This window comes from Podarcis filfolensis (assembly GCF_964270895.1).
Source record: "Podarcis filfolensis genome assembly, chromosome: 18".
NCBI lineage: Eukaryota > Metazoa > Chordata > Lepidosauria > Squamata > Lacertidae > Podarcis > Podarcis filfolensis.
Genome location: NC_139622.1, coordinates 2,011,055 through 2,026,111, shown reverse-complemented (window position 1 = coordinate 2,026,111; position 15,057 = coordinate 2,011,055). Strand labels below are relative to the sequence as shown.

The 15,057-nt window shown below is 49.3% G+C and overlaps 1 protein-coding gene across 4 annotated transcripts in view; it reads left to right on the top strand.

The window, feature by feature from the left end:
• Nucleotides 1–2,018: 2,018 nt before the first annotated feature.
• Nucleotides 2,019–15,057, top strand: part of HOMER3 (homer scaffold protein 3) — a 36,001-nt gene continuing 22,962 nt past the window's right edge. For 3 of the 4 annotated variants that reach the window (XM_083594814.1, XM_083594813.1, XM_083594812.1), the window contains exons 1-2: nucleotides 2,468–2,624; nucleotides 2,976–3,119. In XM_083594814.1, the coding sequence (XP_083450940.1) occupies nucleotides 3,115–3,119 (5 nt within the window). In that variant the 5' untranslated portion in view covers nucleotides 2,468–2,624; nucleotides 2,976–3,114. Of the gene's footprint in view, nucleotides 2,074–2,338; nucleotides 2,625–2,975; nucleotides 3,120–15,057 lie in introns of those variants that run through there. The other variant, XM_083594811.1, reaches the window with a different exon arrangement.

Below are 15,057 nucleotides of genomic sequence, written 5' to 3'. Positions count from 1 at the left end.
AACTTCATTTCTCAAAGCATAGACACTGGTGGATAAAATGAGTTATTTTAAGGAAGGTGTGATTTGGCAAGTGCTTGGACAAGGCCATGCTCTGCATCATCACCCGTTTTCTTTTTCTGCTCCATCCTTCCTGTCCCTTTACCACCACCATGGACAAATAAGACAAAATTCAGATGGTGCTAAAGACACCTTAGAAAGTAGGGCAAGTAGGGGCACCCTCAACCTGCCTTGAGGCTCATTTTAGAAACTAATTATTGGGCACGAGGCAGATTGTCTTAATTGGGTTGGCGGGGGCTGGAACGGGATGTGGGCATATTGCGGGCCTTGCTCTGGGAGCGCTGTTTATGTGCCTTGTCCCATCTTGCTGGGATCAGAAGTGCCTCTCCCAAAAGTTCGACAGGAAAGGAAGGGGTGCTTTTTATTTGGAGCATTAATCACCCAGCCGTTCACAAGTTTCCACACGAGGATCTGACTCAGAGCCCCAAGACGGCTCCTGCTTGGAGAAGGAGGCTGCGCCCAGGGCAGGGGTGCTGGGTGCTGGTGCTGCAGCCAGCTCAAGAGGAGTCCCTCTGAAAGGCTGTTGGATCCCTAACCTCTGAAATGAGGACAGGAGTCTTTTTTAAAGGGAGAGGAAAAAATAGCAAAAAAAGAAAGCAATCACTTTCTATCAACTTAAGTTCCAGTTACAGATAGGTAGCCGTGTTGGTCTGCCATAGTCAAAAAAAAAAAAAAAAAATCGTATCTGAAGAAGTGTGCATGCACACGAAAGCTCATACCAAGAACTAACTTAGTTGGTCTTTAAGGTGCTACTGGAAAGAAAATTTTTTTTTTTGTTTTGACTATCAACTTAAGTAAATGAATGGATGTTTTCTGAGTCCTGCTGGAAATATACCAAGGCAAGTCCATCTACTTCTAATTTAAGAAACTTCCCCCTGCACACATCCCCAAGGGCTGCCACCAGCCATTATTATTAGTATTATTATTATTAAACATCATCATCATCATCACTACTACTATTATTAGTACTCCGCCCTTCTAACCAGGTTGCCCCAGCCACCCTGGGTGGCTTCCAGCAGATATAGGTAAAGGTAAAGGGCCCCCTGACCGTTAAGTCCAGTCACGGACGACTCTGGGGTTGCGGCGCTCATCTCGCTTTACTGGCCGAGGGAGCCGGCGTACAGCTTCCGGGTCATGTGGCCAGCAGGACTAAGCTGCTTCTGGCGAACCAGAGCAGCGCACGGAAACGCCGTTTACCTTCCTGCTGGAGAGGTACCTATTTATCTACTTGCACTTTGACGTGCTTTCGAACTGCTAGGTTGGCAGGAGCAGGGACCGAACAACGGGAGCTCACCCCATCGCGGGGATTCAAACTGCCGACCTGATCGGCAAGCCCAAGGCTCAGTGGTTTAGACCACTGCGCCACCCGCATCCCTCAGCAGATATAAGAACACAATAAAACATCTAACATTAAAAACTTCCCTATACAGATCATGCAAATCGTGGGAGGGAGAGAGATGCTCTTGGGCTTCAGTTCTGCTTGAGAGTTCCGTGTTGGGGACACTCATAGAATTGAAGCGTTGCAAAGGTACCCCAAGGGTCATCTAGTCAAACCCCTTGCATACAAGACACTATCCAGCCGTCTTAGGGACTCCACTCCAGATTTGTGTAGGGTTTAGTCCTTAGCCTTCTCTTCTCCTGAAGACATCCCACAAGGCAACAGAAGTTTAGGAGCAGAGTTTCCTTTCCCAGGGTGATGAGACCCACCTGCCTCTAACTCCCTTCTTCAACCTGTGCAGAAAGTCTTGGTCTCAATCTACTGGAGCTGGTCTTCACATGCAGGGGAAGTCTTTAACGCCTTGAGAGGCAGTGGCGTAGCGTGGGGGGTGCAGGGGGGGCCGGCCGCACCGGGTGCAACATCTGGGGGGTAGGGTTAGGGGGCGCAAATCCACGGGTTAGGGGGCGCAAATTACTTGCCTTGCCCCGGGTGCTGACAACCCATGCTACGCCACTGTTGAGAGGCCGTTCCAGGCATTGTGGTCGCTGTCGCTTGCTGTCAGCTTCCAGGAACCACAGGTGAGAGCTCAGCTGAGTGCAGGGTGGTCAAACGACCACACCTCCCCTAACACCCCAATAGTAATAATAGTAATGACAAAAATAACAATATGATAGAAACATAGAGCATGTGGCCCCTGGAAGGCTCCCTGGGAAGGTGATACGGCCCTCAGGATCAGGATGAAAAGGTTCCTCCCCTCCCCATTATATATATTAAAAACACAGCAGTGCTTAAAACAAAACCCCCGGATGGGCTGGGCTGCCCTTTCCTTCCCTGTCCTTGCAGCCGCTTCGCCCCCAAAGAGATCCGGGGGTCCTGAAAGTGACCCTGCGCCCCCGCAGAGGGTCTGCAAGCGAAACGCGCGCCAGAGTCTTCCAGCAGGTGGCGCTCAGGAGCCGACAAATAGGACACTCCCCCGCCCCCCCCCCCAGCCCTTGGAAATAACTCAAAGAAGAAATGTGACCGAGAGATGAAGCAGAGAGTTGGTGGAGGAAGGAAGAGAATTTTTTTTTAATGAAAAAAGGAGAACAAAGACCTTGCCAAGCTGCCCCACCAAAGGCCATAGAAACGGGTAAGGAGACCGACTTTGATTCTGATTTATTTGCAAATGTTTGGGGTCGGGCTTAGAGAAGGAGAAATATTTGCAACACACCCGGGGGGGGGAACCAGCTGACAACCTCCCTCTGTTTCCACCCTCTTCCTGACACACACACACACATCTGCTCAGCAGGAGAGGCAAAGTTCTTCTGGCGGGGCTCCCTCGTGGGTGGGGGACCCCTTTGTGGCTTGCGGGGAGAGGGGGTCGCCCCGGTCTGGGTGATCTGCCTTTGCAATGCATGGCTCCAGACTCATCCAGTATTTCAAATCTCTCCTTTTGTCCGCCCGCATCCGCCCTGCCCCCCCCCCCCCGCTTCCCAACTAGTGGATTCCCAAAGTGAAATTCCGGAAATTTGAGGAGGATCCGGATCCGGAGAGAAAGAGCCGAAGAAAGGAGGTGGGGAAAGCAACGTGGAAAGGATCAGAGGGAGACCTGGAAGAAAAGAGACCTCCAGGAGACGAAGATGGGGTGAGAAGCAGCCTTTGACTTTTGCACGGCTTTGCACAAAAAGAATTGGGGTGATGGTTTTTTGCCACTTTCTAAAACAAAAAAACTATGTGTGTGCGGGTTTTTTTTTTTTAAAAAAAAGATTTTGCTTCCCATCAATGAACAGATTTGCAACAAAGCCAAACCGCTGAAACGCTCGAAAGTTTCGAGGTCCCGGGGAGAGGCGTTTTTTCTGAAATTCTCTGCCACAAGGTTCTCATTTGGAGCAAATGGATTCTGGTCAGGGCAGCCCCTGCTGCAAAAGGGGAGGATTTATTTTCTCCCTCTGCTGCTGCCAGTGACCTTTTAAACTGATCCTGCCACAGGCTCTCTTCCTCTTTCCCCTCCCCGGCCCCCACTGCTTCTGGCCATCGCAGGGTGCAAGAAGTTTCATTTCAAATAATAGCAATAGCGGTAACAATAGCAATGATGATAGCAACAGAAAAAGCGGTCCTGTTTTCGGTCATCCTCTCTAGCTCTTCTCTGCTGAAAGGCAGGATGGATCATTGGGGTGCCTCACTCTGCTCACTGACTAGTTTCACTTGACCCCCAGTTTTGGAGAAAGTGGGGTGGAGAACGAGGGGTCAGCTGGCCGCCACGCCCCCCTCCCGCCCCACCATTACCTCCACAAATCCCATCTTGCAACCCCCACTGGGGCAACTGCCTGTTGCTCCTCCAACCTCTCTTTCCTTGGATGCAGGGGTGCACTTAGGGGTGTAGGCCCAGGGCCCCCCACATAACTCCGCCTCTCCATGGTGGCTTGGAGTGGCTAGGATCCTGCCCGCTCCCCTGGCTGCTCCTCTGCTGCTCTGGGCGGCCGGGTGAGGTGCGCAGGCTCTTCTGGCAAAGGGCAAAGGGGGCACCAATATGGCTCCTTGCCAAGGGCGCATGGGAACATGTGCAAAATGTGAAGCCAGCTCTGGCTGTCCTCACAGCAGGGCAGGATTTGAACCTGGGACCCCCAGCTGTTGCACTCTCATAATCAAGTTGGGTTCTGAGCAGGCAGGGCGTCCACAGGGCGACCCAGCGAAGTGTTCAGGAAGTGCGCCAGGGTAGCTGTATAGTCTAGGTGTCCTTCTTTAGCGTGCGTTCGCGATGACTTGCGCTCGTGATGGCATCAGGGCGGTTACATGTGACCTGGCTTTCAACACTGTTGGCGCCTGCAAGAGTTTTGGGTTGGACATCCTGCAAATTTTCATATCCCCAAAGTTCGGGGTTTGCTTGCTTGTTTATTTTTCTCCCGACTTTGTTGCAATATCACTGCAACACTCAGGGGAGCAAGTAATAATGCAGAACCATGTATACACAGTCAGGGATAACCACCACTAAAGGCACGATTATTGTGCCAGTGACATGGTCGTTTTGGGCACCTTTAGTCAAGAAATAATAACATCGTAGAAACCCTAAATGACTTAGGCCCCAAAATACCTTAAAAACTGCCTCCTTCCCTACAGACCCTCTCAGGTCCTGAGGTCAGAGGGGGCCTCTTGGTAGTTACTCTGCTCTCAGATGTGGGGGGCAACCCAGAGGGATCAGACCTTCTCTGTGGTGGCCCCTAAGCTGTGGAAATCCCCGCAGAAGGACATCCTGCACCTTCATTGTCTGGCTTTTGGAGAATGTTAAAGACTTCCCTCTTTACCCTGGCTTTCAATGCTCGAGGTGTGTGTATCTAGGAGCCACCTTGTTTTAAAGGGTTGTAATTGTTTTTGTGTTGTTTTAAATACAATGGTACCTTGGTTTAAGAACAGCCCTGTTTACGAACTATTCGGTTTACGAACTCCGCAAAACTGGAAGCAGTGTCCTGGTTTGTGAACTTTACCTCAGTCTAAGAACGGAATCCGAACGGTGGAAGGGCACCGGCGGCGGGAGGCCTTATTAGGGAAAGTGTGCCTTATTTTAAGAACGGTTTCGGTTTAAGAATGGACTTCTGGAACGGATTAAGCTCGTAAGCCAAGGTACCGCTGTTGAGGCAGCCCCCTGTTTATGTGGTGCTTACGTTCCCAGGCACCTTGCGCCTCGCGTATAATTGAAACCCATTGGAAAAGCTGGCAGGCACCCATTCCAGTGACATTTCAGTGACGTCTTATGATGTTTCTGGGTCACTTCTGGGTTTGATGTCCCAGTTTCTGATTTGATCCTGGAGTGTCCTGCTTTTTTTTAGGACGTCCCTGTTTTCATGGGGGAAATGTTGGACGGTATGGAGTTATGTGACCCCCAAGCCAAGGAGATAAGTAACTATACAACCTTTAGAAGACTTATGAAGGCAGCCCTGTAGAGGGAGGTTTTTAAAAATGTTTAATGTTTTATTATTGTTTTATATATGCTGGAAGCTGTGTACCTGTGGAAACCCAGTCAGATGAGTGGGATATAAATAGTAAAATTATTAATAATATTATTATTAATTAATAATATTATTATGGAATAGGATGTCCCTATTTTCATCAGAGAAATGTTGGAGGGTCACACACATCTTTAATGTGCATATACTGGGGGCTGCTTGTATTGTGTTTTAACTCAGCCTGGGACCTTTGGGTGAAGGGTGGGTAATTAACAGCAATAATTAATAATATACCAACAAAAAAAATGCAGTCTGGAGAGGCCCTTGCAGAAATATGACACAACTGAAGCGAACCAGCAGAGAGGCTCATCAATGCAAGAATAGTGCATTAGTGATGGGTTTATACAGAACTGTCCGTTCATCACTGTTGTTCAGTGGGGCTCCATCAACTCCACACCCCAGTTCTGCAAGGCCCTTGTAGACCCCATCAGTTTTGGCATGGCAGAAAAGGAAAAAATGAAATACGTCCAAAGCTGGGGCGGCAGTAGACAAGGGCACAGATGCAGACTGCTCTCTCTCTGGTCATGAAAAGAGGAGACTGAGAGGAGACTGGAAACCAAGCCAGATGAGGAACAGTTGAAGGAGCTGGGTATGTTTAGCCAGGTGAAGAGGAGACTGAGGGGAGATAGGAGAGCCATCTTCAAATATCTCAAGAGCTGCTACATGGAAGAGGGAACAAGCATGTTTTCTCCTGCTCTGGAGGGCAGGACTTGAACCCATGGCTTCAAGTGACAAGAAAGGATATTCTGACTAAACAACTGGAATAACTTTCTGAAAGTAAGAGCTATTCAAGAGTGGAACAGACTCTCCTTCCTTGGAGCTTTTTAAGCAGAGGTTGCATGGCCATCTGACACAGATGCTTGAGCTGAGATTCCTGCATTGCAGCGGGTTGGACTAGATGACCCTTGGGGTCCTTTCCAACTGCAGTTCTATGATTCTATGAAACTGATCATTTGACAAATGGGGACAATGCTTCTGCTCTAGCTGATCTGTGTGGGCACGTGGGAATGTAAAAAAGAAAAGAAAAAAGGATCAGCCACCCTTTTGCGAGAGACTAAGGAAGTGAAAGGATTTTCTTTCTTATTCTTATCCTATTCATTCATTCATTCATTCATTCATTCATTCAGTTTATATCCCGCCCACCCTCCCAAAGGAACCAGGGGCTGCACACTACATTTATAGTGATGTTAGAACTGGGTTCATGGTCCTTCCTGTGAAAGTGCATAGAACTATGGAACTCGCTGCTGCAGGAAGCAGCAATGGAAACTTGGAGGGCGTAAAAGATTCGGCAAATTCCCGGAAGAGAAGTCTATTGGCAGCTGCTGGCCACAGTGGCTGTGCTCTGCCTCCATGTTCTGAATTGCTGGGAACCATAGGAGGAGAGGCATGGGTGTAGCAAGGGAGCAGCAGGGGCAACTGCCCCTCCCAAATTAAGTGAATAAAAATACTTTACTAAAAGTAGAAATAATCAGAATATTTGCAATTGAAATGCTTGCCGAGGTCACTTGGATGATGTTGTGGTGCATTCTGGCAACTGGCAATCGCCTACTGAGCAATAGGCGTGGCTTCTGCAAACTGACCGACAGCGTTGCAGGTAGCTTGGTCCTGCCCTCCCCAACACAAATCTATGCCAATGAGGGAAGGGGGCTCTCATGCTTATCTGGATGGGCCCTTGGCCTGATCCTGCAGGGCTCTTTTTAGGTTGGAATGGAACTTCCAGGCCCAGAGGCAGTCTATCTGAAGTTCTATAGGGTATTTTGCCGCTATGAGGAGTAGATGGGCCCCTTTGGCCTGAATCGTCTTATGTTCTTAAGAGGGCGACCATAGGTTCAGGGCAGACTGCAGACTGCTTCCAGGTGCGCTGACATCTGGCGCCAGAGGCTGAATTAAGGGAGTGCAGCTGCTTCGTTTGCACTGGGTGTGGAGCCTTAGGGACACCACAACCAGGATGCAGAATGGAAGGCGAGAGGTGGGCTGTGTGCACGATGCTGCTGAAGTTTGAGACCACCGCTGGCACCATCCACTTCTAGCTGCTACAAGCGGACTCGTCCCTGGCTCTCCACACCATTGGAAACACTGCGCTTTTTCCTGCATGCATGACCCCCCCACCCCATCCTTGTTCCCCACATGTACCTGTGAGCATGATGTTGTTCAGAGCCATTAGTGAGCGTTCACCACAACCCCTAAACAGATGCTGTTTTACAACCTGGTTTGACATCAAGCTCATAAATGGCGCTAATAGAACTAACTCATGATGATGATGATGTGTTTTTAATGACTTTATTTTATTTAAAAACCCAAACCCTTTCCAGTCACTCTCATTTCAGCACTGTAGTTAATGGCACTAATCGGAAAGGCTTCTCGTTCTTCCTTTTTTGAATCATTAGGCCAGGCTTCCTCAACCTCGGCCCTCCAGATATTTTGAGACTACAATTCCCATCATCCCTGACGACTGGTCCTGCTAGTTAATGATCATGGGAGTTGTAGGCCAAAAACATCTGGAGGGCCGAGGTTGAGGAAGCCTGCATTAGGCCATGGGTTCAAGTAACAAGAAAGCAGACTCCAGCTCAGCATTAGGAAAAAGCTTTCTGACAGTAAGAGCTGAAGGACTCTCCTTCCTTGGAGGTTTTTGAGCAGAGGTTTGGGGGCCATCTGTCATGGATGCTTCAGCTGAGATTCCTGCATTGCAGCGGGTTGGACTAGAGGACCTTTGGGTCCTTTCCAAGTCTATGATTCTACGATCCTGTGATTCTAATACCTGTGACCCTGCATTGGGCTGCACCTGACAGTGCTCACTAACTTCAGTCCATTGATTTATTGAAAAAGCTTCCTTGTTCCTGGTCTGTATCGACCAGAAGCATCTCTCTCAGGTTTCCAGACTCCTCCTTAGCTGTACCTGGGAAGGCCAGGGTCTGAGCCTTTGATCTTCTTCTGAATTCTGCTCACATGTTCTCCCATATAACCTTTTCCCCATAATCCTTTTTATTTTCAAGAATGAAACAGCCCTGTTTTCCACCCACACTCACATGAGATTGTCCTGATGTTTCTCTAAGGGTTGAGTGGGATTCCTCCGCAAGGTGCGAGCTCCGTGGACATAGTGTGGGGCTCGTGCCATTCCGTTTGAGACAGGATGTGTGCCTCCACCACCTCTGACCAGCCATATTTCCTGCATGGGGGGTTTGGGGGATACCCTTCTCATTCTACGTTTCAGGGCAATGTGCATGAAGCCGTGTGAGCTATAAAAAAAGAGAGAGGAGCAAACTCTCACCTTGGCCTGTTCAGCTGAGCTGACTCAGCATGGCTCTGGGCTGGCTGCCAGCTCTCTGCTGCGTCTCCTCCGCTGCCTCATCGGATGTGAGGCAGCCGCGGGAAGTGAAGGCAGGGAGTTTGCAAAAAAGGCTGTCCTCCTCCTCGGAAAATCTGTAGAGGTCCAGGGCTTACGATACGATAATCTTTATTGTCATTGTCCCATACAGAACAACGAAATTGAAAAAATCTACACCAGACATTCAAAAACCAACAAGCCTGCTATCTCAGCTATCCCAGCCTGGTTAGCCCCCCAAAAACTCTGATACCCCATAATTAAATACAATATACTCCCACAGAGACTACCTTACACTGCGTTTAAAACCAAAATCGCATTTGGATAGAAACTGTTTCTCAGGCGGCTAGTCCTAGTCTTTATAACCCTGGACCTTCTTCCAGAAGGCAAAAGCTGAAAGAGATAATTTCCGGGGTGCGCACTATCCTGCGCTATCTCTGCAGCTTTCTTATGACACCTGGAAGTGTAGATTTGATCCAAGGTGGGAAGAGTGCACCCTATTATTCTCTCTGCAGTCTTTACAACCCTGGACAGCATTGTTTTTTCCCTGACCGTGAGCTCCCAAACCACACACAGAGACCATAAGTTAATACACTCTCAACAGTACAATGGTAAAATGCCATCAACAGGTCCTTTGAGAGATTATTTTTCCGGAGGATTCTCAGAGTCCGCAAAAGGCCCATACCCAGCAAATAGATGCAGCAGATCATGGAGAGCTTTTGGGGAAGGATAAAGGGAGTATATGGATATATTATCCAAAACCACTTTGAAGCCCGTATCCCGATATCTGTTTCATAGTTTTTGACCTGACAATATATTACGAATCATGATGTGTGTATGTGTGTGCTATGCAAAAATCACAATGTGGGAAAAACTGTGAAGCCAGCCGATGTCTCTCTATAGTTCCACGCAGTGCTTTTTGCTGGGGGTACACAGGGGTACATTTTGTGAATCTAAGTTTGGCCTCATTGAGGGGCATTATTTCAACATGAGTAGGGAAACAAGAGTACCCCTAAACATTTTTTTAAGAAAAAAAAGCACTGGTTCCATGCTTGCTTCAAACATTGTTTAGCTGGAGCCCGGAGACTGGGGCCCATCTCCAAGTGCCTCCTGGCGGTTCCCTCCCTGTGATTAAGTGAAGCCACAGGGAGCCAGGCAGAGGGCCTTCTCCGCAGTGGCTCCCACCCTGTGGGAACACCCTCCCATCAAATGTCAAGGAGATAAAGAACTGTCTAACTTTCCAAAGACATATGAAGGCAGCCCTGTATCAGGAAGTTTTTAATGGTTGATGTTTTGTTGTGTTTTTAATATTTGGTTGGGTGCCACCAGAGTGGCTGAGGCAACCCAGTTGGATGGACGGCATATTATTATTATTATTATTATTATTATTATTATTATTATTATTATTAATTATTCCTCTGGCAACACCCATTGCTGGCAGCACCATGACCACACAGTGGGTTTCCCCAAACCCTGGTCCTCAGGCCACGGAAGTCTTTATTTATATAGATGGTGCAATAGCTCAGTCAGTTGGAGCTGGGTGCTGATAACGCCAAGGTTGCAGGTTTGATCCCCGAAGGGACAGCTGCCTATTCCTGCATTGCTGCGGGTTGGACTAGATGATCCTCAGGGTCCCTTCCAACTCTACAATTCTATGATTCTATGATTTTGTGCTCCAGGCTGGAATTTCACCCATGTCGGGATGTGTCTGCCCCCCCCCAGCTGTGGCACCCAAGGAGAGGGTCTCTCAGGCCAAGGGCAGGGATGAAATTCAGAGAAGAGGGGAGGAAGGGGCAGAGGCACACAGGAGGGCATGAGCAGGGATCTGGTGAGGCAAAGGCACAATTCACCAAACCTGAAGAAGAGGCAGATTTTTGAGGTTGCAGAAAAGATGGCCCCGAGGGAGATTTGCAGATTGGAGGTTGCAGGAGAGGGATGAAGGGAATGAATGCACAAGATCTGTTCAGCCCACTGGTGGTTTCCACCTTCTCTCGCTTTCCCTCTTCCTAGCAGCCCCCCCCCATGCAAAGCCTCCCATTGGATGAGTGAGGTGGTCAGCAGAGACCAATCAGAATCTCCTTCCTCCCCTCACGCCCCCTTTAGACACAGCAGGGAGGGGTAGTTTGGAAATTGCAGGGGGGGAGAGGAGTAGTACTATTTTAATAACTCATGTGGTCAGGGATGCTGCTGAGCACCTGCTTAAAAGTTGGAAGGAGAGAGAGGGGGGGGTGCTGGCAACAGGAGCCCAGCGACCCCCTTTCAGCTTTTTGGCAGGGAAGAGTAGATCAGGTTATACTGGATGTGCAAAAAGCCTTCCTTTCTTTCCCCAAGGGGGATTTACTGGGGTCTTGAAAAAGAATAGAATGAAAAAGCACTTCCCACGAGACCAGGCTAGTCTGTGGAACTAGCAGCCACTCAGTCTGATTGCTCTAAAAGTGGATTCGGTAAATTCGTAGAGGAGGATAGACTATTAGCCACGGCAGCTGGATGCGTCCTCCGTATGCAGAAGTCAGTCTGCCACTCATAGAATTGTAGAGCTGGAAGGGACCATGAGGGTCATCTAGCTGCTGTGATGCAGGAATCTTTTGCTTAACGTGGAATGCAAGTTGCTGGGGAAGGTGGCAAATTCATGTTAGGTGAAGGCTCTGCCCTGCCTATTCAGAAGTAATGCTTCTGTTCTGAGTATCAGTGGCTGGAAACCACAGAAGGGGAGGGGAAAAGCATCGCTCTTGTGCACAGGATCCTGCCTGCAGGTTCCCCACCACTGGACTAGATGGGCCCCCTCTGGTCTGATCCTGCAAGGCTGTTCTTAGTCCCCTAGAGATTGCTTTGCATCCCTTTTCAGAGAAGCTAGCAGAATTTAAAGCATTTATCCATTGCAGGCTGTGACCCCAGGGTCCAAAAAGGTCTGCCCACTCCCAGTGGCCTTTCTTGCCCCGCCCAGAGTTTGATTCATGGAACTTTAGAGTTGGAAGGGACCCTGAGGGTCATCTAGTCCAACCCCCTGCAATGCAGGAACCTTTTTGCCCCAGGTGGAACTCAAACCCCCAACCCTGAGATTAAGAATCTCTTGCTCTGCCAATTGAGCTATCCAGCTCATCGGAGGAAGGCCAGGATACGAAACCAAGGCATGCAGATGGGGCTTCGGTGAGGAAAGGGATTTGGCCTGGCAGCTGCTGATGTCTGGGGGAAGGTGGCCAGGAGAGAAGCAGAGTTAATGAAGGGGGGCGGGAGGAAGTGTGGACAGGAAGAGATGCAGTTACACACATGGCTGGATGGCAGAGGTTGCTGTAGTCCTTTCTCTACCTCCTCCACTCTTTCATCTCTTCCTTTTTTTACCCATTCCTGCTTTTAAAATAGTCGCTTTGAAAAACCTGAGGGAACCAGGGCAAGGGAAAATTTGCCTGTGGAGTAGCTGTGCAGTGGATTTTTCTCTGCAAATGGCATTTATTTCCATGTGGCTGGGTGGAAATATCTCAGCCCCCCCACCCTCACACACACACAGAGACCAGCAAAGTCAGGCATTGTCAGCATCTATTGCTGCAAAGCCTCTGAGCTCAGAGAAGAAAACGGGGAGAAGGAGAGGCGGCTGGCCTGACCTGAGAGCGTTCGGAGGCTATTTTTAAACAGGCTTGAAAGTTACCGTGGAAAAGGGAAGGCTGGGTGCATTGCCATAGAAGCACAGAACTGTAGCGTTGGATGGGCTCCCGAGGGCCATCTAGTCCAACCCACTGCATTGCAGAAATCTTTTGCTCAATGTGGGGCTTGAACCCACGGCCGTGAGATTTGGAGTCTCCGCTGGTTAGAGCATGTTGCTGATGTTAATGCGAAGACTGCAGGTTCAATCCCCGTAGGGAACAGCTGCATTGCAGGGGGTGGGCTAGATGATCCTCAGTATCCCTTCCAACTCTACAATTCTATGATTCTGTCCCAGCTTTGCACTGGAGCGCTTCCCCAGGAGCAAGGTTGTAAGAAGACCCCTGTGGCAGGATCAGGCCAGTGGCCTGTCTAGCCCAACGTCCTGTTCTCAAAGTGGCCAACCAGTTGCCCCCATGGGAAGCCTGCAATGAGGACCTGGGTGCAACAGCATCAACTCCGGGTTTACTTTTTATTGGGGGGTGAGCAACCTGCACCCCCAAAACCATATGCCATCCCTTTCGTGTACCGGTATGTGACAAGGAAGAGAGGTGCAAGGGGCAGCAGAAAGGGTTTTTTGCCAGAAACCCATGCACAGCATACATTTATCCCCCCAAAAAGGAACCATGGGAACTGTAGTTTTCTAAAGGTGCTGGGTGCTAAGGTGCCATGGGGGCTTGTGCTACAGCTCCCAGAATTCTAGGGTTGGGATGAAAGCATGCTTTGAATGTGTGGTGTGTATGCAGCCAGACAAAGGGGACCCTGTGGCCCTTGGCTCCATCCACTGTGGCCAGGCAGCCCCTAGCAGCAAAAGCTTCACCGCTGTGGTCCTGCATGCTCTGACCAGTTCCCCTTTGCGCTGTGATGCCTCCTCTCTCCCTGAGGCTGGTTTTATCAGCATGTCCCCCCTGCCATTCCCATCTCCTCACTGTCCTTTGTCCTGCTCCTTTTATATCTAAAAAGAGATCCATTCATTTCTCTTTGCTATGCTCCCAGCATCCTTGCTCTCTCTCTCTCTCTCTCTCTCTCTCAGCGAACAATCAAGCGCCAATCTTGCACGCTTCAAGAGTCCCGAGGAGCCGGCATGCGGAGGAAAATGCTCTCTCGCATGCACGCACGCGTGCACACGCCCCTCTGCCCCAGGACACGCACACCCGCTCACATGCGGAGACGCTCCTTTCTCCCCGCCAGGCCCTGCTGGTGGCCGGCTGGTTTCTAAGTGCCTCTTCAAAGCCCTCCGCAGCCGTGCGTGAAGCACTTTCCCATGGCCTCCAGGCAACCAGAGGCTGCTGGGATGCTTCGAAGAATGTCCTGGGCTGAGCATGTCGAGACTGCAAAGCTGCAGTCCCAGCGGCTGCTTCGCGTGACGTCCACCTGCTTAACTGGTCCTGCTCTGTCCTCTGTCAAGGGCCACTTTGGAGGCAGACATCCTTAACTACAAACCTCAAAATATGGGATCGCCAAAGCTTTGCAGTTGTTTTGCAGCGAAAACCCCACGTTTGTGGGGTCCTGCAAAACATGGGGGTTTTGCTGCAAAATGACTGCAAAACTTTGGCACCAGATTCGACAGGATCCCAGATTTTGGAGTTCGTAGTTAATGAAGCTTTGGAGGCAGATCAGAGGGAGTGCGACCGCTGAGTGGGGGCGCTGCAACTAGGACATAGTAGGCATGCAGAACAGGAGGTTGGGGCATGGGGAATTTTGGACTTGCCGAAATTTGAAAGTCCAAAGTCTGCCCCTGGTCACTTTCAGATTGTTGCTCTTTTGCAGGGTAATATGTTGATTGAATATTGACAAATTCAGATGGTATAATAATAATAATAATAATAATAATAATAATGATGATGATGATAATAATAATAATAATAATTGTTATTGCTATTGTTATTGTTCCTGCTGCTGTTGTTATTATTATCCAAGCCACTTTCGGTGGCTTACAAGATCTTTGAAAACATAATAAAGCATAAAGTACAGTGGTACCTCTGGTTACGAACTTAATTCGTTCCAGAGGTCTGTTCTTAACCTGAAACCATTCTTAACCTGAGATCCCACTTTAACTAATGGGGCCTCCCGCTGCCGCCGCTGCACAATTTCTGTTCTCATCCTGAGGTAAAGTTCTTAACCCGAGGTACTATTTCTGGGTTAGGGGAGTCTGTAACCCAAAGTGTTTGTAACCCGAGGTACCACTGTATAAGGCATCTACCTATATTCCTATATTTTACATTGCAACTGTCATGGGGGGGAAATGGGGCGTCCCATTTTTAATTGCAAGAGCATGGCAGCCAATTGGGGTTCCATGCTCTCATGTGATTTTGTGATATGATCCTGAAAAAAAGTTTTCCCAGGTCTGCAATCTCACACAGATTCTGTGCTTAACAATATGGGAGGTGCAGGCCAGTCCTACATCAGTGTTTGCATATCCAGTCTGAACATTTGTGGGAAAGAAGCAGACCCCCCCACCCCCAGTGTCCCTATTTTCCAGGGACAGCCTCGGATTTACAGAAGCCGTCCTGGTTTCTGATTTGATCCTGGAATCAGGGGTGAATGAAGGCTAACCGACACCTGGGGCGGGGCAAACGGCCGGCTTCGCACGCGTTGCACCACTATGTGTGGCGTCGCTACAT